General features: G+C 35.7%; 1 protein-coding gene across 6 annotated transcripts in view; it reads right to left on the bottom strand.

The window, feature by feature from the left end:
* The window catches only part of Atg1 (serine/threonine-protein kinase unc-51-like protein Atg1), a 325,243-nt gene that overhangs the window by 29,043 nt on the left and 269,865 nt on the right, over nt 1-26,335 (bottom strand). For 5 of the 6 annotated variants that reach the window (XM_067087764.1, XM_067087763.1, XM_067087765.1 and 2 more), the window contains one exon: nt 1,116-1,152. In XM_067087764.1, coding sequence (XP_066943865.1) covers nt 1,116-1,152 — 37 coding nt within the window. Of the gene's footprint in view, nt 1-1,115; nt 1,153-1,946; nt 2,289-26,335 lie in introns of those variants that run through there. The other variant, XM_067087769.1, reaches the window with a different exon arrangement.

The raw sequence follows: 26,335 nt of genomic DNA, 5'->3' as shown, positions 1-26,335 counted from the left end.
TGAAAGCTTAAATAAACATGAACAAGAATAAAATTATGAGGGCCAAAAGAAAGTAGGATGGAGAGGTATTGTTAACGTAGATGGAAGAAGAATGGAAGAAGCTAAACTGTATCTAGGTATTAAAAGCAAATATATAAGATAATGGTAGGATAAACAAAGCTTGCTCTAAATATAAGTAAGCAAGGAAGGTAGCAGGGTGCATCAACAAAGTTGGAATAGACTTGTCTATGAATGCCAATGTACAAATGTACTCCGTTCTGTGGAAGTGAAGTGCTAGTTGAATACCAATAAATGAACACTCTTGAGGCTGTTATGAAAGACTGTTTGCAAAGTTTACGTAACGTTATAGAAGAACTGAAAGGGTTATGAAATGGTGAGATATGTAGAAGAAAGATCATAAGCCGACAAGCTGGTTATATATGTGTATAATGACACGAGTGCTTGGAGAGAGAAGAGAAAGACCAAGAAACCACTAGAGAGATGGAATGAAAGAGGTATGGGAAAGAAAAGCCTTTAATATACAGTGAGCACTAGAGCACGTGAAAAATAGAGGTGAGTGGCTTAATATGTGAAGGGGGTTCGCCGCACTGCTTTTGCCCCCTTAATTGTGAATAAATGAAGCAGCTGAAGTGGAAGTTCTCTGCGTATGGGGTTCATATAGACATGAAACTACTAAATAATAACTATTCAAAGCTATAACGAAATTAACACAAGCAGAACTTTGAACAGGTTATAACTACTTCTTCTTTTTCTTTTAACGTGCATATGGTTATAAAGCATGATAATGCCCTTAAAGGCATCCGACAGAAAACTGAAATAATTTACATTATTACATTCCGTATTAATATCAATATTCCTAAACAATTCAGAAGACAAAAGACACGACATTTTTTTCCTACCGCGCCGAAGCAACCAATATCTACGAATAGATTTCAAGAACATCCACGAACTAGTGCATTTTAATTTTACACAAAACTAATTTCATTCGAACAAGAGTTTTAAGGAAGGTCGGCGAGCCTTCGTTTAATCATGACATTTCAGTAAAAGTAATTTCATTTACAAATCTTTCAAATGAAAAACTAATCTTTAAAGTAAGAAAAAGTAGAAATACTCACCATGTAGGTAATCCGCTAAGTCGCCCCCGTTGCAATACTGAAAAGAAAAAAACAATGTTAATTAGGTAATATGCATTAACATGCAAAATATAAAAGAGGACTAGTTTTACTTCTTACTAATAATGCTCTGCCCTGCTAGGTGTCTCTTAGTCTCGCATTAACCTTCTGAAACTGCAGTACTTTTGTAGACCCCAAACTCGCTTGGAATAGTTTTTTTTTTTAATTGGGTAAAAAAAAAACAATGCACCTTGAGATGGTGGACAGAAACTGAAAATCTCTATTACTGTATGCTAACAGTGACCTCACTCTTGACAACAGATATATCTCGGTAACCTTGGACAATTTATGAACAATTCAGTGAAGAAGTCGTCATGAAATATGACCGCGCATACATTTCGCTGTGACATTCAACACGTGAAAAATTAACAATCACGCATTAACCTTTGAAACAATGACAATTATTCTACACCGAAAAACAAACAAAAGACAAAACGTTAAACCATAGAACGGCCAGAGTCTACTGCGGTCACATATACCACCAAGAATCCAATCTCGCCCTAAGAAGAAATTTGTAGTCTTCCTTCCACAACCATGGGCATCTAACTTTCAAGCGATGACAACCAAAAAGAAAATGAAAGTTATGCATTGAAAACTCTCTCAGAGCGAACCCAAACCTAGATGGGCGGGACTAAAATAGCCTCAACGTGCGATTCACACTTGTTTTGATGTACACAAAAGGTAAACGAACTTGAGAACGTACCCAACAACAAACGTACTCGCAGCATGTTACCTCAACCACGTAACCCAGACTCCCACGTTATGCCAACATACCTGAGAGAGTGAATCGAACTCGGAGGGTTTTCTCTGTCTTATTAATCCTGATTTGTCAGTTGTCACAGATTCCACAGAGAGAGAAAACACGAACTTCACATACACGTTGTCGTATCCTATCGACGGCAGTTCGAGGACTGCGTCCTTTCGGCAGGTATCAAGTGCACCTGATCACAATACTGAGAAAAAACACGTTTGCGTCCACGTGCTTGTGGGTTCTTACACGATAAAGGTTAACTGGATGATGCAAGTGCAGGTACCCAGCGAGCACCGCCCCTTCACCAAAAGGACGAGCGGGGAGAAAAATCGACATGCATCGATCTTGCTTGCTTGGACGCGATTAGTACGACAAGTCTTTGATAACTGTTGTTCTGTCCTACTCAGTCCGCTGAAGGAGCGAACATGATGCTATCGGCACGAACACACTTACTTCCACTTTAGCAAAGCTCTCTCTCTCTCTCTCTCTCTCTCTCTCTCTCTCTCTCTCTCTCTCTCTCTCTCTCTCTCAAACAAATATTATATATATATAAATATATACATATATAATATATTATATATATATATATAATATATATATATATATATCTATATATATATATATATATATATATATATATATATAAAAGCTTACAATACTTAACTTACTGATATCTCCATGACGACAATTACAATGACGCATATTTAAAACAGTGTATGAGAATACCAAACACAGGACAGAAATATACGATTTCTCAATGGCCCGAACTCCGCATTAATATATATACAAACGAGGCGAATAAGATTTCTATTACCGCACCACAAAGCGAGACCACAGGGGAAATATCCCATCTTAAACCTCATTAACAAGAACCAAAGAAAAAAAAGTAGTTAAAGCTAAACACTTCCCCCCAAACCCTCACTAAACTCGACTGCAAGCAGAGACGGACCTTTGCGTCTATTATTAAACTGCCGAAGGCCGCGTCATTGAAGCACCAGCAGGAGGAGGTTACGAAAGGAAGCTCGAATACATGGACGAGAGGAGAAGAAAGGATGGGCGTGAAGACGCCGACTAAAATTGGATGCAGATCAAATAGCAGGTGAAGAACTGTGTTGCGACGCACAATGCATCCCCCTTCAAGGTCACGAAACACTCGTAACGACTCCGTTACTTACTGCTGATGAATTTCTGTTTTTGGGTAATCGGGTGGAGCATTTTTTCTTGTAACATGGTTGATAACCTTATCAATGACACCATTTCACTTTCAAAAGGATAAATCGTTACAGCGAAATGTTTTGGCTATCAAGATCCTGACCTAAAAAAATTCATAAGTAGGCCCAGTTCACAAAATGGGAATTAGGTTAAGTATCTAAATTGTACGACATTTCCATTTACATGATCAAAACAATACCGTCCGCCCATTCATCAAGGTTTTCGGCAAGTCAGGAAATCATACGTCAAAAAAAGAAAATGTTCCCTACTTCTCTATGAATAAGCGTCCCTTAACCGCTTCCCACGCAAGATTCACTTCCGGATTTCGACCTCCCCTCGGACACTCAAGGGTGAAAGAAGTCTCTCCTGCTCTAAACATTATCTAAAGGCGAAACAAGGCCTTGCTCTGGCTCTGACCAGTCAAATGACATCACGGATGCTATCGATGTAGCAGGGTGGGGGGGGGGGGGGAGATGGGACAGATTTAGAAAAGGTTTGGGGGAGAGGCCGATAAACAGCTGGCGTGTTCGTCACTTCTCTCGGCCTTGATGCTGTGACATTCGAGTTTCCTGGAGATGTAGAAATTCTTGGCAGTCACATTCGTGGGATCTCATATATATATATATATATATATATATATATATATATATATATATATATATATATATATATATATATATATATATATATATATATATATTGGCTCTCTCTCTCTCTCTCTCTCTCTCTCTCTCTCTCTCTCTCTCTCTCTCTCTCTCTCTCTATAATGTATATATATACACACACATAAGAAGGCCATCACCTTCACAGATATCGCCGCAAAAAATTAAACAAATCAAACATCTTCAAATTTATTAAGACTGTAGACACCACAATCATCTCACCACTGCCATCACCAAAAGATAATACAATTATAATAATATCATAATCAAAAGGTCATAATGCGATAAAAACAACACGAACTCATACGTTCCATCATAAAAAGCTAAGGCAGTGATACCATCGGAAACTCACCATACGGGTTGAGACAAGACCAAAACCATCTGCAACTGGAAAGTGAATGAAGCAATACCGTTAGCAAATGCAAGCTGAGTGGTAAAATAAACTTACAAAAAACCCAGATCTCTCAAAGTAAAATTGGACTCTAAACACCTATTGTCTAACTATCATGAATAATAAACGGACATTCCGTCGTTTCGTAACTTGATTTTTACTGTAAAAAACAAATACGCAAAAAAATGACTGCTAGTGTTAGCGTACAACGCACTGAGTGTTAACCCAAGGTCTAACCCACCTCACATCATATAACGCATTAGATGTGGGATCAAAACTTATATAATAATAAAAATAAAAATATACGTGCACATGTTTACAGACAGCAGAGTACAGAAAACGCGCAGTTATGCTATCCGTTTCATCTCTCTACTCCAATGCCTACGTTTTGAAAATAATGAAATAAAAAATCATTTACCTTCTACTTCCGTTCAGCCGTTTCCGGTTTATTAGGATATGACTACTAGGTGTCTATTAGCTAGATTCTATATACGGTGTACTTAGTAGACCTTGAAACAAAGTTAGACCTTGACAAAACAAAGTGCTAGGTGCATACATGTGAGTGACAAATAGTGTCAGAAATGATGGGTCACAGCCAAAAATAATATTGGACGCCAGGAAAGTAAACAGGGGAGAGCAATGCATTCCTGAATATATATATATATATATATATATATATATATATATATATATATATATATATATATATATATATATGTATGTATATATATATATATATATATATATATATATATATATATATATATATATATATATATATATATATATAGATAGATAGATAGATAGATATATGTCATTCATATTTTGTCCCTTCATATCTTTGTGGGACTTGAAAATGAACAAAGTGATGTTGGAGACGTTGTTTTTAAGATGATGACTGCAGCACAATAAGCATTCAAAATTAGATGATGTCTTACCCTTCGTTTTTTTATTTTTATTATTATTATTATTATTATTATTATTATTATTATTATTATAAACATATATAATATATACATATATATACAGTATATAATAAATATATAATATATAACATATATATGTGTTTGCGTGTGAACAGAACCCTTAGGATGCGTACAGCTAAATTTCTCGATTGCTACTAGCGCGATGAAATACATCTGGGTAACATAATCCTTCGATATCCCACTATTACGACAGAAATACTTACGACGACAAAACGTGTGATGAATAAGACCACCCCACAACCTTGGCAATACAAGGAGCAATAGCAATCGGTAAACACGCTGCAACTGCGCAGCAATAATGCGCATTACGCAAAATTTACACAGGATGCGCAAGAGAGAACGTCGCATATGAGATGATCACGAAGAAAAAACAGGTTCGAGGGTTAAAATGCGATACCCCTTCTCAAACATCAAAAAAAACATTACCAGGCCAACTGCTTCACCTACAATGCATCTGGAAAACCTGTATGACAACGATATGGGAATATCATTACTCTCTCTCTCTCTCTCTCTCTCTCTCTCTCTCTCTCTCTCTCTCTCTCTCTCTCATACGCACGTAGTCTGCGTGTGGTGGTAATTTGGATTGCCCTTTCATTCAATTCGTTAATCAACTCCTAAAATTTAAAAGTCACCGTCGTTTATTTAGTTTTTCGTGAATCATTCTGAGATCTGCAGTTACAGTCTTTCTTGGAAACTTCAGACGTGACCGTCAGTAAACTTCAAGTAAGTTCTTTGACTCGTCAGTGGAATCCCTTGAGGTGATAAAAGTGCATGTCTAAACTGAGTCAATCTCGTTTTAGTTCTTTCAAATCTTTGTATGTATATGCATCTTTCTACTATTAACAAACAAACAAACAAAAAAAATTTACTGAGACGCGGTTTTTAATCACTACTGGGCTTATCTTGCAGACTGTTTTTCTGACTTCGACTACAAGCAGACTTTACCGGACTTACGCGGTATACTGTCTACGAATTAAGTGCCTTGTCTCAAAGTTGTATAATCTTTAGTACTCGCTGTAAATGTCAACAGGCTATCAAGTCACACAGAAGAGCTACGTCGAGAATACAAAATAAAAAAAGTTTATATTCAGAGCAATGCAACGTCACACCAACAAATACTGGTTTTCTGACACTAATGCGCATTACCAATTTAAAACAAAACAAGCAAAAAGGGTTGTTCTTCCTTTCAGTATTTTGCAACAGTGCATTTGAAGACCAAAAAATCCAGGCTAGCCTTTATAATAAAGTGGATATGGTAATAACAGGCCTGTATAGATATTTTTCCATAATACAATTAATTACCAAAATACCGCTGGTGTCCGGTGAACTTCTAAGACCGAAATACCTCAAAGTGAATGCGCTCAACATAAATAAATTAAATAGATTCTAAACGAAACTAACAAATTGCACAGATGCGAAAAAACAAATCAAATCTGGCATCAGTCCAAACGAGCTCAAATACCCCTTCCCAATAAGGTACAATGAGGACAGGTCATAGAGGCCATCAAGGTAAACATTAAGCTCTTCATACAGACCGATCCACTGAAAATGACAAAGTTATGTAATTTTAAATCTGACAAAACACATCATTTTACTATATAAAGTTGTAAAAGAATAAATTTATTATGCATACGTTAAAAGCTACGACAGTGTATCTACAATTCAAAACGTTTCAGACACAGCAGAGTTCAATGACTCTCCACCACAGATAATTCTGTGGAGGTAGATAGGACTAACCAGGTTGGGAAGCCTTTTCTACGCAGGGTGATAATCTCAGCCACGAGAGGTGTCGACGGGGATACTGAAGACTGGCCACAAATGTGTTATGTTGTTTGCGAGATTTTTGTTTACTGCTGAAATACCTGGGAACGACTTGTCATTACACACGCGCGCGCACACACACATACAACGTGTATATGTATATATATTGTGTGTATGTATATATATAAATATATATACAAATAAATATATATATACATCTCTCTCTCTCTCTCTCTCTCTCTCTCTCTCTCTCTCTCTCTCTCTCTCTCTCTCTCTCTCTCTCTCTATATATATATATATATATATATATATATATATATATATATATATATATATATATATTTGAGCCACAAGCAGCTCTCTAATGTCGAATTCACTACACCTTGGGAATAACCTGACCCTCCCGAAATGGGTACATATGCGTTACAAAATCATCACATACAATGCGAATAAAAAGGCAAACGTAACTCGATTACAAAGGGAGCATCTAAGTGCAAAATAAATTATAATAACCACCATGGTTAAAGCAACGACCCATCTGCAAGAATACAGGCACGATAACAGTATTTCACTCAATGAAAGGAGGAAGAAAACGCCTTAGGCAAGGAGAGACGGCGTGCTCTTCGATGGAATAAGACGTGCGAGAGAGAGAGAAAGCGAGAGAAAGTGAGAGAGGCGCAGAACATCCAGGCCCTCATCCTTCCATCCCTCGGGCGCAGCAAAACGCTATCTACACCTTAATTAGCTCTTCGCACTTTCCCGAGAGCTTAATCAAAAGGCGCCATGGCTGACGGCAAGTTTCCACAAAGTACACGAGCGACTTGCAGGCTCTGGTAATTGCGTTTCAGCAACAACATGCAGTTAGGCCATACGATAGCATGGCAAATTATGGAGTAAATGAGTATGTATGTATGTATGTATGTAAGGACATAGATACGAACATACCGTAAAACGGAGCTTCGACCCTTTGAAACTCAAAACTAGGGCACCATTACCCTAAAGTTAACAAGATCCATATTGTAACTGTAGCTGTATTTTTTTGGATGCTGTAATAACTCACATATAAACAACAGCCATCCTATCGCTCCACGTAACCAAATACTCTTCCAAATTAATGATCGAAATATATAACGAGTATTTTTACCAGAAATGCCCCTAAAGCCTACCCCTTGTTCTTCAGATATGCACGATTTTTCACTGGAATAAACAGGCTTGGGTAGCCTAAATAGCAGCCCTAGTTCAGACGAACAAAGAACAAAAGGCAAGCATGAACACGAAGTGGGTCTCAAATGACGACACTGAAGCGAAAGTAGAATGTTTATCAAAACTAAAGAACCGGGTCTGGGCGCCCGACGGACCTGAAATAATGAATCCGCCTTTGGCAGAAAGACAAAAACAGACACATGCACGAACAGACGACGGGTTAGACTGGTAAATTACACATGGATAATGGTGAGAGTGACCCACTGAGCTGTACAACAGTGGTCCTAAAAATAAACGACAAATGTCAAAAAAGAAATAAAACTGCGACCATTCTCTATCAGTGCACTGTTATATGGGACAGCAGCAACAATTTATCTAGAACTTATATCACATTCATAACCTATCTCTCTCTCAGTACACTTTTACGTTCTATTAGATGAATACATAAGAAATTATGCCAACACACACACACACACACACACACACACACACATATATATATATATATATATATATATATATATATATATATATATATATATATAAATATTATATAAATATATATATATATATATATATATATACATATATATATATAAATATTTATATATATATATATATATATATATATATATATACATATATATATAAATATTTATATATATATATATATATATATATATATATATATATATATATATATAGAGAGAGAGAGAGAGAGAGAGAGAGAGAGAGAGAGAGAGAGAGAGAGAGAGAGAGAGAGAGGTAAGGTGTAAGGTCATATTAGAGTGAAAGGCGATGCCCTTTACTTGCAGGAAAGACTTCGTTGGTGTCAAGGCTTCTACTGCAACGTGATACCACAACACTGTAGTTCAGGAACAAACCCTTCAACAAATCTCCACCTTCTACCAGCCCCCAAGAGAAAGGAAACGACTTCCAAACCATAAAAAAAATCATTGCGTCATCTTTACTCGGGAAATGCCTAGATGCGTATGTTATTGTATAATACACTGACCACCCAGGAGGACACACTAAAGAAATACACAAAAGTATGGCGCAGTATGTTTAAATAGGGCTGACGTGCTGCTTTTAAGATTTTATGTAGGTGGATGACCTTATGTGAAAGTTTTTACATCCAAATATACTGAAGCTTCATATAGCCGTTAACTCTATGAATGTGGCAAAAGATTTTCTTATTTTTAATTTATCGTCACCTTGAAAGAGAAAAGGACAAACCATGAGAAAAACATACATGTGAACACTTTCCCTTTACCCCGAATCTCGACAGAACATACCTAACCTACCTTAAGAAACCACCTAAAAATAACGGCCAAAGTCTCAGTGCCCAGAGAGGATAAACTTGCCCCAAAAAACCAAAAGGGTAAAGAACTACTGGTTTAGGGACCTCCATCCCTCCGCGTAGGAAGGGGACAAACAAGGGGGTAGGGGACGGCGCCTCGAGAAGGGGGGAAATGTGTGCCAAGACGCAGCAACTGGAGGCTCAAGTACTACTTCCTGATAGGGATGGCAGCGTGGCTTTCCCCAACTCGCATATCTAGACTCTCAGGGTTACATAAGCTAGCAGGTTAATCCTGCCAAACAGCGTGGACCGCCGTCTCGTAAAAGGTTTCATACCTTCCGTCTACCCACTACGAAGATAAATAAATTGATGACGTAGATAAATAATAAAGAAAAATATGGGCATCGCTCTTACTACATTATGACTACACTGGAATAATGTTCCCCACACCAAATAGTTGTCGGCTCAAAAGCTGCAACAAAATATGGCCCCTTCAAGCTATGCGGCTTAAACATTTGTAAACAAAAATATTCTCGCAAATGGCGCGGCCAGGATGCTTAATAATAAGTAAGGAAGGAAGTATATAGTTCAGACGATCTAGATGTTTGTCCGCTGGCATTAACCAAGAACTAGATCTAGCGTTAAGCGCTAAGATTAAAATCATTCCTTGCTGAGGGTTGTTAGCAAGGAAGTTTATTATCATTTGAAATATAAAATACAGCAAAAATCAATAAACTGTTTATATAAACTCCAGCAAGTGTAAGAAGGGGGAGGGACTTTCATTCCCGCCCACGCCCACGCCCTCTCTCTCTCTCTCTCTCTCTCTCTCTCTCTCTCACATAAAACGAGTAAAAATCTACATTTTACCTTTTCACCCTTACGCCCCCGCCCCCCTCTAAAGATCCATCGATTACTCATACAACTCAGTCTCTGCCGGGCCTTGAGGATGAGGAAGAGGGGGGGAAGGAGTGGAGGGGGGAAGGGGGGAGGAGGGTATTCTATCTTGAGACTGTGCGCATCAAGATTCCTTGGGTTTTTGCGCAAGGCGATTTTCCATTTTCATTCAGTGACATAATGCTAACTTTATGGGACATTCTCATCTAATATTTCATGACATCTTTTTCAATAACAAGAGACGGGACGTTTACTGAAGAAGCTAAGCGGATGAAGTCTCACGAGTGAAAAGTAAACTAGACATTTCATCACAAAAACAAATCCTATCAAAGGAGCGAAGAAAAGTCATATAACACCAAATGACACTACCGATTCTAATCTATGAAGCATTTATTACCAGTGATAAGTAAATAATCGTGTTCCTACATAACTTTTGAAACTGAAGGTATAAAGTACATAACCTTCACGCAATAAACATCTGATAGCGATACTTATTGTTTTAAAAAAGGGAGGGGGAGGGGTTAAATAAACAGGGTGGGGGAGTTAAATAAACATGGTATCTAATAATAAATGTTTGGCGAATATCTTACGTTAGAATTTGGGAAAAAAAAAACTTGGCATTTAACAGTTGTGGGTGGTGTTCACATTAACGAATATTGTCATCGATAAAGAATCTAACAAACGAAACAAGTGGCACGAATCAGAAGAAATGACTTTGTTTACTCAACCAATTGGCACCGGTCGCCAAGTAGCTCATTATGAATGTCCTCGACACTGATATGAAACACATGTACGCCAACGAGCGAGCGCAGACATAAGAGGCAAACGGCGTCAGACAAGTGTTTTCTGGAACAAACAAACAGCAGCCGGCCTTCACGAGCTGCATAAACACGTGGGTGACAACGAACGAAAACAAAGGAGTGGGAGCTTAACCATTGGACCCTTTTCTTACAAAAGATTCAAGTGCGTGGAAAGAACCTGGGACGAAAGTGTGTGTGTGTGTGTGTGTGTGTATGTGTATATATATGTATATATATACTGATATATATATATATATATATGTGTGTGTGTGTGTGTATAACTGAATCACGAAAATATGGAATGTGATGAATATATATATATATATATATATATATATATATATATATATATATATATATATATATATATATATATATAAATATATATATATATATACATATATATATATATATATATATATATATATATATATATATATATATATATATATCATAGCGAATAAAAAATTACTTTCCCGTTTCAAGTGTATCTTAGTAGCGGGTAATGATCTATCTTATCACACATCTTTCCCGTTTCAAGTGTATCTTAGTAGCGAGTAATGATCTATCTTATCACACACCTTTTCAGTCATAACCTCTCTCCATTCCTCTCAGAACTTCTGAAGAACCTGCCTCGTAGCTGTTGACCTACTGAAGGATTCTGAGGGGGTCTAGCAAGAGGTACTGCCAGGCTACCTAACTTCTTAATTAAGGTTCTACACTTTCTGTTTGTAAAACTGACTGCTACAAACTTACTAGTACTGTACATTATACACGGTTAACTTCTGGTGAAAATGAAACTGCTAACTTTGCCCCTAAGGATGGCAGTCACTCTAGGATAGAATCTATTTTCTACCTCGATTCAGTTACTCTTAAGAATGATCTCTGGCAATGCTGTCTCACTGCGTTTGCTAATGATTCAGCACTTCAGTGGTTGATTATATCAGCTCTGAGTTTTACTAGAATGGCGCGGTTTTGTCTGGATTTTGATTCCAAAGGAAAGCAAAGACAGTATATATTGTAAACTGGAGCTTTGTAATCTTATTGCCAAATTGCCAACTTTAATTTATTCATTCCACAAAAATCAGGTTCACAGTGTTAAGTATCCAAGCCTTTATACACAATCCCACACCAAAATGGTCCATGGTTGGACCTGTTCTAAAGATCTCGTACTGAAGTGGTGATAACTTGTTTTATTTATTTACCTGTGAAAATTGTGGAATTATTCCTAACAGAAACAAGCTTAGTCCTTTAAGATTTATAAATCTAAAAAATTTCAGGTTCCAGCATGCTTCAGTTATATAACCGTTCAGTTTCCTCGGTGAGATGATTATCTGTTTATCGAATCTAAACAAATGGTACATATATCCGATGCACCTAGCAAGACTGGACATACCGTCCCTGGGTGGATCAAACGTGTATAAAAAAAAAATAGGAGAACATTTCCTGTTTTTCGAACTATCACGCATAAATAACCAAACTACGCTCAGCACAAAACAATTAAAAACGTTTAACAAAACAAGGGGAGCGGATAGGAAAAGGCGGAGACAGAAACGATATCTCTCACCCCTCCCTTCCGGGGAGGGGAGGGAGAGTGATTCGAATTTTACAACAGAGGAAGAAGCAAATACGTCGCAGGGCGAGCATATTGTACCACCACCCTCGTGGCCTTGAAGTGAAGATTAAAATCCGTTCCGAAGAATCTGTTATCAACGGAATAAATGTGATTCGAGACTGAATTGGAATTCATTAAATCCAAGAAATACTTAACATGTCATGTTCTGAATGATCTTCGCTACAGTTTGCCTACTTAACCGAACTAGAACTCTGCCCCTTTACATAAAGACGACTAAGACGAGTCGACTTGCGCAGAGAACTTGTTATACAATACTGAACGTCAGTCACCCGTAACAACCCATAATAATAAGTTAATCTTCTTACTATCACGACTGCTCACATTGGATTCGTCAAACTACCAGGACGAGAATAAACTCGACACTCAAAAAATATTTCACACTTTAGCTGGTATATACTGTACATCCCTTGTCGGTCTGGCATTTAATACTTCAATGAATTTCGACTTACGCTTCGTACAAGAATCAACTCCTCTCCCCTCCCCCTTCTGCATTATCAAAACACTTCTCTCACCCCATAGACGCATCTACGCTCACAAACATGCACTCATTAATTACACAGAATTCTATTGCCAGAGAGAGAGAGAGAGAGAGAGAGAGAGAGAGAGAGAGAGAGAGAGAGAGAGAGAGAGAGAGAGAGAGAGAGAAGCCTGTTCGTCCTCTGAATCATTTCTAAGGGTGCATAATGTAATTTACATAATATTTTAATGCGTGATTAAAATGAATGTTAGGTAACAGCGATATTGGGGTCATCGGCAATTTCTCAGAAAGCTTGAAATGACCTCTTGGACTGTGTTCGGTCTGGTGCCGAGCGTCTGATAATAACCAAAAGTATTACGGACTTGTACATACCAAAAAAAAAAAAAAAAAATCCTAAAACCGAAGTCAGGCTTTCTCTGTCACTGACACTGTTCCTGATTTCTCAAGTTACACTCCTTATCAAATTTTTACCTTTCACCATAAAGCTAAACACTAATTATGAATTTTAAAATTCGCATTTCTTTAAAGCCAACTTGAAAGAGCCATTATTTTCTTTAAATTTGTAGAACAAAAGCAATCACAGACCAAGAAAGAAAGAAAGATTGTGAAAACAGTCAACATACAACTTTCCCCTCTTCCCGCAAGGCAAACCACACGATACACGCTACTGCTTGCAAGCAGAGAAGTGGTGACAGGCTGTCTTCCAGGCCGTCCCCCTTTTGCCAACAGAAAGGTGCGCGTCAAGCCCACTGCACGCCCACAGCAACAGAGTTAGGACCTAGTTTCCATTCCCAGCAAGAAGTATGGCTTGTTCATACAGCTCTTCAAAAATTCAACGCAAACATTTTTCATATCTAAATTTCATTCTGAAGCCATTTCACATTTAAAAGATTTCCCCTTGTTCAAAGACAGCACTGCTTGCAAATACACAAATATGCAAGCAATACGAATTGCTCCTTCCGTCGTTTTCTAAAAAATGATTCATTAAAACATTTTTAATTTCTAAATTTGTTTCTGAAACTAACTAAACATTTAGAATATTTTGCTTATTAAAAACATTTAATATACTTCGCTTATCAAAAACATTTAATATATTTCTCTTGTCAAAAACATTTCAAATACTTCGCTTATCAAAAACATTTAATATATTTCCCTTGTCAAAAACATTTCAAATACTTCGCTTATCAAAAACATTTAAAATGTTTCGCTTATTAAAAAAAACGGTGGTCTCCAAATACACAAATAAAAAGTAAAGACAATGCACGGATTAAACATATACAATTGGTTTGATCTAACATCTACATTAGATTAATACAGTCTGCCACTAAGGAACTGGGCCACTGTGGTTGCAATCAATCGTTAAGTAGTTCAAGGTATCTGCAAAAAGGTTTGGAACCTCATCACGCAATCCTTGTGTCTGTTTTCAGTTTAATGGTCTATATTGCGGCTCAGTTATGACGACAACAAAATATAAAAAAATATTATATATAAAACAAAAAGTTGTTTAAATCAAGTAGAACGAGAGAGCTCGTAAACTCTAAGATGAACCATAAAGAAAAACCTTGAGACAAGTCAAATTTTTAATAGGAGAGTTTGACTGTAGTGACCGACGTCCATGTTTCACACAACCTCAATTTAAAAAAATTACTTTTTGCAGAGTAATTTGAAGTATTGCCACTGATGACCATTTACTTGGATTATTTCACTATTTTTCTATGCGGCAGGTTCACATCCAAGAAAAGTGGGAAGTCTGACGCGTGTGACCGGTTTTAGACATGACTAGTCCACAAACACTTAACAATCAGTATATATATATATATATATATATATATATATATATATATATATATATATATATATATATATATATATATATATATATATATGTATATATGTATGTATTTGTGTGTGTATATATATATGTATATATATATATATATATACATATATGTACGCATATACACACACATATATATATATATGTATATATTTGATAGGTACAACAAACTCCAAAACTTATTTTGAAGTTAATATAATCTAACGCACAGGAGAAAAAAAAATCTCTCCCAGGCAGCTAAATTAATCTTACATTACCCAGACTGATTCAGAAAACTACCTTGATATACAGTAAAAAAAACTGCACAATACCAGTAAGGGATTCACTTTTTATCCCTTCAGACAGACAGACAGACAGACAGAAAAATATTACGGAAAACAAGAAACCAACAAACGTATGATCACATTACAAAGGTAGCCATGTGTGGCCTTGCGTACGATGAAGAAATTATAAAGTCTGTTAATAACGAGCAATTGGTAATTGTTACTCGGTGTCCTGTTGTGACCCAATTTCCTTTTAAACGATTGCCACACGTGATATGGTGGCCTTCGCAAAGAATGACTACCAAATTAGAAAATGAATTATATATATATTAAACATATATAATATATATATTAAATATATATATTAAATATATATAATATATATATCAAATATATATAATATATATATATAAAATACATATATATATATATATATATTCACTAATATTAAAAAGGTTTGACTAATGAAAAATAAAGGAAAACACTTTTAATTCACTTTATAACTGGTGACGGGTTTGCAGGCCAGCCCCTGTTAACACATGCATATGCATATATATATATATATATATATATATATATATATATATATATATATATATATATATATATATATGCATATATATATATATATATATATATATATATATATATATATATATATATATATATATATATATATATATATATATATATATATATATATGTATAGTGTATATATATTATATATATGTGTGTATACACATACAGACACATATATATACACAATTCATGTGTAGTCTCTTAGGGTATTCATACAGCTGAAGTTTACACGAACTTTGACGAATCAATTTATTTTTTATTGTTATGTGTAACATACCCGCATAAGTTTAACCTTGTGAGATGGGTAGCTAAGTCACTTTTATCATTACCATCGGACAAGAGGCATGTTTATATACTTTGGCTGGTATGGGTATGTCAGTGCTTAGCCCTCTTTCTTTCACAATCTATAAATATATATATCTATAAATATATATATATATATATATATATATATATATATATATATATATATATATATATATATATATAAACACATATCTATATATAGCTATATATATATGTATATGTATGAATACAATTATTCCAAATGCTTTACAAAAGTCAGGTTGAAAAAGCAGTCGTGACTATATCAGATGCCCGCCAACCAAAAAAGAAGCGCCGCTCGGAACAGCTCTGACCTTGACATTTGACTTTATCAACTTTGCATGACCTTTACTTCCCTTACGGATCATTTACAAGGGAACCTTTAAAACTTAAAAGTCATATTCTCTGTTGTTACCAAGTAGGTGCATGTCAACACGAAATTTTCATAACCTGATAAATATTACTGGGTTCCAAAAATCTCATGTCATCACTGATGGGAAATAGAAGGTGAATGTCCTACTAGGCTTTCTGTGCAGCGCTCAGGTTTCTGAGATAAAAACAGAAAAAAAAAAAAAACAGCAAGGTGGTATTTCCAAAAGTGCGCACAGAAATGCTGGGTCTTCTTGCACGAACAATGCCGCGGGCACAACAGTTCAACTAGCCATTTATTTCTTGTTAAACGAAGCAGCTCGAGACAAGAGTCCTAAAACTTAAGGATCAAACAGCGAATGAAATCTCGTACTTAGTGGCCACCCTTCCCGATTCAAAGGCAACCAAGAAATCCCGTAATCACTCCAGAGAAAGAAATTTTCCACTATTTACGGTATAGGCCGAGATGAATGTTCACGCGACCCTTCGAATTTCAAGGTTGCCTGTCTCACGCCGTTTCAGTTCAACGCACTCCATTCATTCCCAAGGCTAAAAGGATATTATTATTATTCTCTCGTACAGGTGGAGGACACCTAGCCATGCTCATGGCTCCTAGCTTGTCGTGATGAAGGAAATTGCGTCCAACACAAAGAAAAAAAATATTCCTGACAAAGTTTAAAACTGAGAGTCATAAGTATGTATGTATGTATATATGTATATATATGCATATATATATATATATATATATATATATATATATATATATATATATATATATATATATATATATATATATATATATATATATATACACTATATATATACACACTGTATATATATACAAAACACCACCTGAATTCTGAAACATGTGTTTGTAATTTGCTCCCCAGCGCAAGACATCTCAAGCACAACGTAAATATACAAAATCTGTAACATATGACATTCCGACCAACTTAAGAAAAACGAATTGTACTATTCGAGTGACCTACCATGAAAAACAAACCTTTGTCGGATACGTTATCTTGAAAGGTTACAATGATAAGTAATTTTCCAAAACAAATCAGCCACAAACTATCTGACCAATAAACGAGCAAGCTACAGAAGAACCGAACTGATAAACAAAGACGTAACAAAAGAACACAACCCATAAATAAGCTACAAGGCAAAACTGACGAATATGTAAGATACTAAAGAGGAAAACGAACCAATCAGGTTACGCAAGTACTGCGCAGTTATTGACAGTAAGCCTACTTCCGTAAACAGTCACAAAGAGTTGCGTAGCCTCTAAACAAGGAAATCCCACAAGATACTAGCTAACTTTTTTTTTTTTTTTTTTTTACTTTACAACCCCGTTAAATCAGTAAGTGTTTGTTGAAACTGTATACCTTATCCTCTGCATATCACGCTCTAAAATTTCCAAGTGATTAACACAGCTCTAATCGCGCTCGTGCATGCAAAAGCACACAAGTGGATGGGTAATTATATATTACTGGATACGTCACCACTTGATACGTAATCACTTTCTCCCTTACAAAACGTGCGAAATTTCCAGCTTATATAATAAACTCTGCTTTGACAGGCTGTGGTTCACGTGATATCAAGCACTTCAATAAGCAAAAAAATAATAAATAAAATAAAAATAAATAAATAAACGAGATAGCTTCATCACAACTCCAATGGCACTGTTTTTTCTTTTATGTTCTAACAAAATCCCTTATGAAAAAATGATAATAAAATTTGCGGAAGTATTAACTGAAAGATAAATGGTCTTCTTCAAAATATTCTGAGTACACCCTCTATAAAAAGAAAAATGAATTGAAATGCTGGAACTAATGATCACTTACCAAACAAAATCTCCTGTTTATACTGTCAGGGCACGAATTCTTTAAAGCCCCTCAAAAAGCAATTTAATAAAGCTTAACAATACTACCACGATGGTGGTCTCAAAAGCTTCTCAACCTAAGCTTACCATATCAACATATGCATGCATGTGGATGCATGAAAGCAAACGCATGTAGAACAGCGGGTATACTTCACCCAGTGCATCATCAAGATCTTCAAAACCGGTTTGTATAATTATCAAGTATTCTCAGCTGGGCTCACACAACACCAAGTTCATTTTTTATATATATTTAATAATTTAAGAGACATGTGTTAAAAAAAAGTTTCTCAGTTACTAAGACATGAATACTTTCTTCATTTTCTTAAGCAAAATAAAGCAAGGAACATAACTTCTACAACGCACTGTCATGAAACAATAAAACAGAATACACTTGAAATGTCACTAAAGGTTAGGAAATGTTCAAAGCTTACGCAACGTTGTGTAATAAAATGTTGACATTATTTCACTTAATTACGTTAGCTACAGACGTTAACTGCAGAGAATATTTAGGTACTATAATAACTATAAATTATTATTAAAAGCACACAACTTACTACCAACAATTGCAAAGACAACTGGATCACAAAATTTCTAAAGAGGGCTTCGAAATGTGTTGCAACAAATCGAACGGCGAGTATGTACCTAATGATGAGAGAGAGAGAGAGAGACTCCCATACGTGGACACAGATACTACCGGTAGTACTGCATCTTTGCTCATCTTGTAGGACATCCAGAAATTTATATAACCCATGCTTGAGTATGCTTACAAGTTCATGAATAGGTTAGAAAAGAGAGAGAGAGAGAGAGAGAGAGAGAGAGAGAGAGAGAGAGAGAGAATGAATCATCAACCGGGACAGTGCCACACTTAACAAAATCTTCTCAGAAAACTATTCTTTTTTCAAAATATTTTCTGAAAATTATTTTTTATCAATCAATACCTTTTCTCGAAGTAATTTTTAGAATCTAATTTTGGGTCTGGGAAAAGTCCTAATTGCTCGAACCTCATATCGTTAAGAACATAATAGCTTGCTCGTGAATACGAGACCTTCAAAATCATCTACCAACAAAACAATTTACCAGCCTTTAAGAATACCGCCGAAATGCGGGTCTCAGTGTCTTCTCATGTTGAGCGTATCCAGGACCCACATAAAACGTGGATGCTGTGGGTACCATAAAAACATGAGTTGCATTTGCGTGTATAAATGCAAAATTACATATAACCAAAGACCGCATAGCTACATGTGCACACAAAGAAACAGAGAGAGAGAGAGAGAATCAACTACACATTAACAATCACCGGATTATCATCGTGAGACGTTTGTATAAAGCTAAAAATATCCTCACCTTGTTTCAAACAATACTCATATACCACACGAGATTTCTATAGCTTCCCCACAAGATAAGTACAATTACATAAGCTTACCATTCAGTAAACAAAGAAGCCTTTGTATCGGCAGCGTAATACAACAGACCCTGATGGAAAAATACCAGTAGCATACACTGTTCTCGAGAGGCGATAAGTGATAACAGTCTAACGCGTCAGAAATGAGTAGGTGAAGTTCTTGGGAAGTACCAATTTTTAGTTATTCTTTCTTTTATTAACGAGGGGGGGTCTTACCCGCCCCCTGTAACAACTGCGTCTGTCTGTCAGGAACAAGGAGAAGGCACAAAAAAATCTTCACAAAATAAAAAAAATTTCACGGTGGAATATACGTAAATGTTCACGGTAGCCTACATGCAAACACGCGAGGTCTCTTACAGGGAAGATTTCGTCATTTTGTCGAAAGCTTCTCCTTGTAGAAGGGCTAATATATGTTGACATATGTTCTATAGCGGACTTTTCATCTATTTCGTAAGGGGGCTAATGCGATTTTTAGAATATCTTGACAGTCTTGAATCAAAATGAGCAAAGTGAACTTATATTCTGAAGTAATTCTAGTGAGATGACGTTTCACTCATTTGATTGCCAATTCTCTGAAGTAGCGTAGAGGTACAAAAAACAACCTTTCCAAAGTATCAGTAACCTAGCCTTGTCTATAATAAAAGAGAAAAAATAAAAGTTATACCTAAAAGTGACCTCACTGAGATAGCACAACGATTTTAAAGAAAAAAAAAAATCAAAATTATGGTACCGTGACGCAATCAAAGGCCAGCATTACTGGTTGACATTAAAGTGCATAGAAAATAAGTGTGAATCAGACTGAGTAAAGGTTTTGGAAACGTATTTACTTCCCTTAACCTCACAGTGTGAACGACTTAAAACTAAAAGAAAACGCGGAGAGACAGAATAGAAGTCTCACTACAAGACTTCGAAACGTGTTGCAACCTTCTGTAACTCGTCGACGACAAAGCAACAAGACTGAAGTCCTTGAGATTTTCGGGGAAAAAAAGAAATGAGTCAGACGTTAATTTTATACGTATTAGATTGGCACTTGATAACGTTTTACTACTTAACACTGCATGAGAAGCAGAAATTCAAGTGCAAATTATACAAGCACCCCTTCTTCGCACACATACACACGGTATGTATGTACATATTTGTGTACATATACATACATACATATACTGTACACAGTATAGTATATATATATATATATATATATATATATATATATATATATATATATATATATATACATACATACATACATACAGCAGGTGAAGAAATAGAAGCAGTCAAGATCAACGAATGATAAAGGCCAGCCTTTGTTTACTCGAAATGTCATTCGCAGGTGACAGGAGAACCGAAATCCCACGACAGCAATTTGCTAATAATAAGAAAAGCCTAAACTAAAAAAAAAAAAAAAAAAAAAAAAATCAAGGTTAACTGAAGTCTCGTGGGAATGTCAACTCAAAATTTCCTACGGCATGTTCCGGAATGAGATCCTTTTTTAATAGAGGATCTGATTATATTTAACAATCATCATATCATTACTTGTGTTAATATTATTAATAATAACGACATCAGCGCTGACAAGCAGCATTGACTGGTTTTACTGGAATATGAAATGAGAAAATTGGACGAAAAGGTATTTACCAGTCGAAACTGAAAGAGAGAAGAGTTGCCCCGCCCCCACAAAAAAGAATGAGGAAAAAAGGCCTCTTCTTTGCATCAAAACTAGCTATATATAAAATAAAATTAAATACATACAACCTCAACTTACGTAGAACGCGGGGCCTTTGAGGATGGCAAAGTTAGGCTGTATCCCTGTGATTACCACTGCTATATTTGCATGTCATTATGGTGAGTGATAAATGTGCCACCACTGATTGCATGTGCGAATTACACAGTCAAGAGGTCTTAGCTGGAATTTTAAATCCGTGCGATGTTTTTAAGGTTCTCTGTTAACACCAATAGCTGCCAACCTTCACAAGTACGAATTCTACATATTATTAAAAGGTCATGTCACATGAAATATAGAGAAACGGGAGACTGTTCACATGAACAACGTCCATAACGCTCTATAATTAATACTCTACTCCATTCCGTGGGAATGCAACTACCAGTGTTTTCATGGTCTTGTCTGAAAACACCAACAACGGATTTCCAAGGCTGCTCTTTCAAATGAACGGTCGAAGAGGCTAACTTTCTTTGTTGGTTAGTCAGTCATACATTATAACAAGTCCGAGCCTCAGAAATTAACATTCATGCTCGTAAACTTTTACAATTCAAAACGGCAGAAAACTAATATAATTGTACATTGCATTAACGTAATTATTTACGAACTATCGACATTATATATATATATACACTGAATATATATATATAGTAAGTATATATATATATATATATATATATATATATATATATATATATATATATATATATATTTATATTTATAGTGTGTGTGTGTATACAGAAAGATACACAGATAAATAGAAAGAGGAAATGATTGGGCATGGCTCCATATGGAACAAACCAAGACTGTAACTAAGGCACGGATCCAAATTATCTGTTGATGACGAAACCTAACCTCTCCCTTGCCAAGCTATACCGGGATTTGGTAATCAATATGAGCATCACCGACTCCTTGTGAGGATGACCTTGGCAACTACCCTCATCCGTACAGGACACAATTATAAATGGCTGAACAAATTTCTATTTCACTTGGACATAACTTCAGACAATTTACATACTCAGCGAATGAGGCCACCACTGAGCATCAGTCATTTAATATAAACCTTTCACCAATTCCGCGAAACCTGAACGCAAAAGAAACACAAGAGTCCAACGACCTAAATGACGCAACGATATTTCTATTTTTTTCTGAGAGATGACATACAAGATTTACAAAAGGCACGGAGCCGCACCTCGCGTTTCTCACCCTCGCCTTCTCTCGGCACGTAAAGCAGCGATAGTTCGCATCAGTATTCCCAGGCAACACATTTTCTCGTCCTAGACTTGCATTTCTTGGGAGCCGTAAGTCATGTTCGAAACACTCCCAAGAATTCCATGACGGGCGCTTCCTTGAGTGACATCTTTCCGAGACGGTACAAACAGGTCGCAGTATACGAATGTCATGAAAAACAAACTTTTCTCACGAAAGAAAGTTGTCTCTGACGCTACAGCATACGATAATTGTAATGAGTGCAAAAAACATATGGATATATTGCATTCACAAGAAAATACAAATCGATACGTTTATTAACCATGTACCAAAAGATCTTAGTGTAAAAATTAAAAGGCATTAAATGTGAAGACCTTTTACTATATATATTACACACACTATCTGTAAGTATGCATATGTATTATATATATATATATATATGTGTGTGTGTGTGTGTGTGTGTGTGTGTGTGTGTGTGTGTGTGTGTGTGTGTGTGTGTGTGTGTATATATATATATATATATATATATATATATATATATATATATATATATATATATATATATATATATATATATATATATATATACTCGTATAGAGAGAGAGAGAGAGAGAAAGCTGTACCTGTTGCCCATCGCGTGTTCACAAGCTTTACGAACGAGGGCAATACCATTCTGACTTAAAAAAAAAGGCCTTTTTTTCAATAGCAGTGTCAAAAATCTGTGGTTTTTTATCCTAATACTTTTTATTGCTGTTTTTTACCTCTCATGTCAAAAACATCAAAGGCAAATGGAATCTTTTTCGACGATGTCAAAATCGTGAATAAAAACTGATGTAAAAAAATGCCTCTACCACTACAGCTACGGCTACTTATAACATCTTAGGAGACACTGACCTACTTTGAAGCAACAAATTTAGAACAACTTCTACTTGACCTCCACACGAGCAACCCCAGTGACATAATGTTGTCATACCATGTTATCTTCATATAAAATCGGATACGACGACTTAGACACAGTTATAAGGTGATACCGAGGGTTACAACCGCTCAACGCGTTATCGACGAACAATCTACGTAATACCAATAAATGAGATTAGGCTTTAAAAAATACAAAGGACTGATAAATGTAAAAACGATAGGAAGCAAAAATTACGTGAACGAAAACAGGGATCATAATATTTTCTAATAAAGCTCCCACAATTTAGTGTCGACTCCATATGCAACTAAGAAAGAACGATAACGGCGAATGAAATGATCGGTAACAAACTGAAGAACAAATAAAAATTCTTTCACCTACGCTATATCTATACTCGTGCGAGTTACGACCTGCTGGGACGACGGTGATATGGTATAACAACGAAAAATGACCGCATCACCTCAGGAGCAAAAAAATTCCCAGGTCACTGAGTAACATAACATTCAAAACGTCTCTTCGAATAACGAGAGAGAGAGAGAGAGAGAGAGAGAGAGAGAGAGAGAGAGAGAGAGAGAGAGAGAGAGAGATTCGTCCTTCCACCGCCAACCCTTCACCTTAACACTTGAATACTTGACATGAAGAATTTTTTTTATTATTATTTTTCTCAACCATTCAAATTGATTAATGAAATTATACAGACTGATGTCCTTTAGCAAAACTATATGGGACAAGTCATAACTAATCTAATAACAGCAGACATCACCTACTATGAACAAACTACACTAGGCTTCACTATGCCGAATATGGGCTACACGTGCAGACACTTTGAATGCGTTTCAGGAACTTGCAATTCTTCTCTTCAAAGCAATCCTTACATTTAAATACAATCAAGAATATCATTCTAGGCCAGTGGAGCCATACAAAAACACATTGTGAAATTACATACAATAAGAAAGCTACTGAACACGATTTCTATATACTCGTCAAGTGAAGATTTCTACTGACTGCAAGACATTCAGAAGACCAGTCAATAACAAACGCCACCGCTCGTCCTCGCTCGGCAACAACAGAGTTAAAAAGTTCAAAACAAACTTTTTGGAAGACGCAAACACCACGATGGAAGTTGGCACCACAAGACGCGTTTGGGGAGGTGGGGAGAGGGGAGGGGAGGGGAGGCGGGGGGAACCGGGGAAATACTCCATAAAAGGAGTGATTGACGAAGAGGGAAATTCCCTGAGGGGGGGAACTTCGGGGACGAGAGGCGAAAACAAAAACACCTGGTTGACGGTGAGAGCGACTCCTTTAAGTCTACGAATATGGGAAAATCAAGGTGGGCACGCAGCTTCGTTTAGATGACAAACAAGCATTAACATGTACGATGCTGTTCAAGACATTTACCTGTTAAAAAGCCCTTAGTTGCAATTAATTCTTTATCGGAATTATGAAATTTAAGATACTTTTGAAGCAGCCACCTTCCTTTCAAAAGGCCTTCCACATTAAAACGGTTGATTGCAATCGCATTTTTCTTTCAAACGATCAGAAAAACAAACCTAAGGATAAAGAACTCGTTTTGAACTATGGCCAACTTAACTTATGACTGTTCACATATTAAGGGAATACTCACTACAATGCCAACATAGGCTGAATGAAATATAAAACAAAACTTTTAATGCCATCCTGCTCTTATAACCCAAAAACAAAACAATTAAAATTATTTTCAAAGTCTACGGAGATAAACAGGTCAAATTAATGAACTCACCAAGGTCATAAAAAGAGCAATCTGGGAACTTTCTAAATTAGAAATTATTTACCAATACCGGCAGACCTTCCAACAACACATTAAAGAGAGAGAGAGAGAGAGAGAGAGAGAGAGAGAGAGAGAGAGAGAGAGAGAGAGAGAGAGACTTTCAGCCTTCCAAATCATTTAACGGCGAGAGAGCAGGATGATTGGATCCAGTGTTCTTTTTGTCCAGAAATTCGCAAGATGAAAGAAAAAGTGATATATTTTATACGAATGAAAGATACCAGAATTTAATACATACATACACACACACACATACATATATATATATATATATATATATATATATATATATATATATATATATATATATATATATATATATATATATATATATATATATATATATATATATATATATATATATATAATTATATATATATATACACATATATACTTTACCACTTACACCACCGTTCTTTGCATTAATACAATTAACAATACATACTTTATCATTAAACTGTTCTTGCATTAATACAATTAACAATAGATATTTATTCAGGGAAAGTTAAAAGCTTTCCGGAATAACTGTCCTCATCGTCTACGGCTACCAGACGATGATTGTTGGTCCTGGGAAGCTTGTAACTTTTCCTGAATAAATATCTCCGCTATAAACCATCCAGATTAAATAAATAAAATGTATATATATATATATATATATATATATATATATATATAATATATATATATATATAGATATATATATATATATATATATATACAGTACACACAAACACATATTATATATATGCATATATATACTGTATATATATATATATATATATATATA

This window comes from Macrobrachium rosenbergii, chromosome 44, assembly GCF_040412425.1.
Source record: "Macrobrachium rosenbergii isolate ZJJX-2024 chromosome 44, ASM4041242v1, whole genome shotgun sequence".
NCBI classification, from domain to species: Eukaryota; Metazoa; Arthropoda; class Malacostraca; order Decapoda; family Palaemonidae; genus Macrobrachium; species Macrobrachium rosenbergii.
The sequence above is the reverse complement of the archived record's forward strand: the minus strand, read 5'-3'. Positions and strand labels throughout refer to the sequence as shown.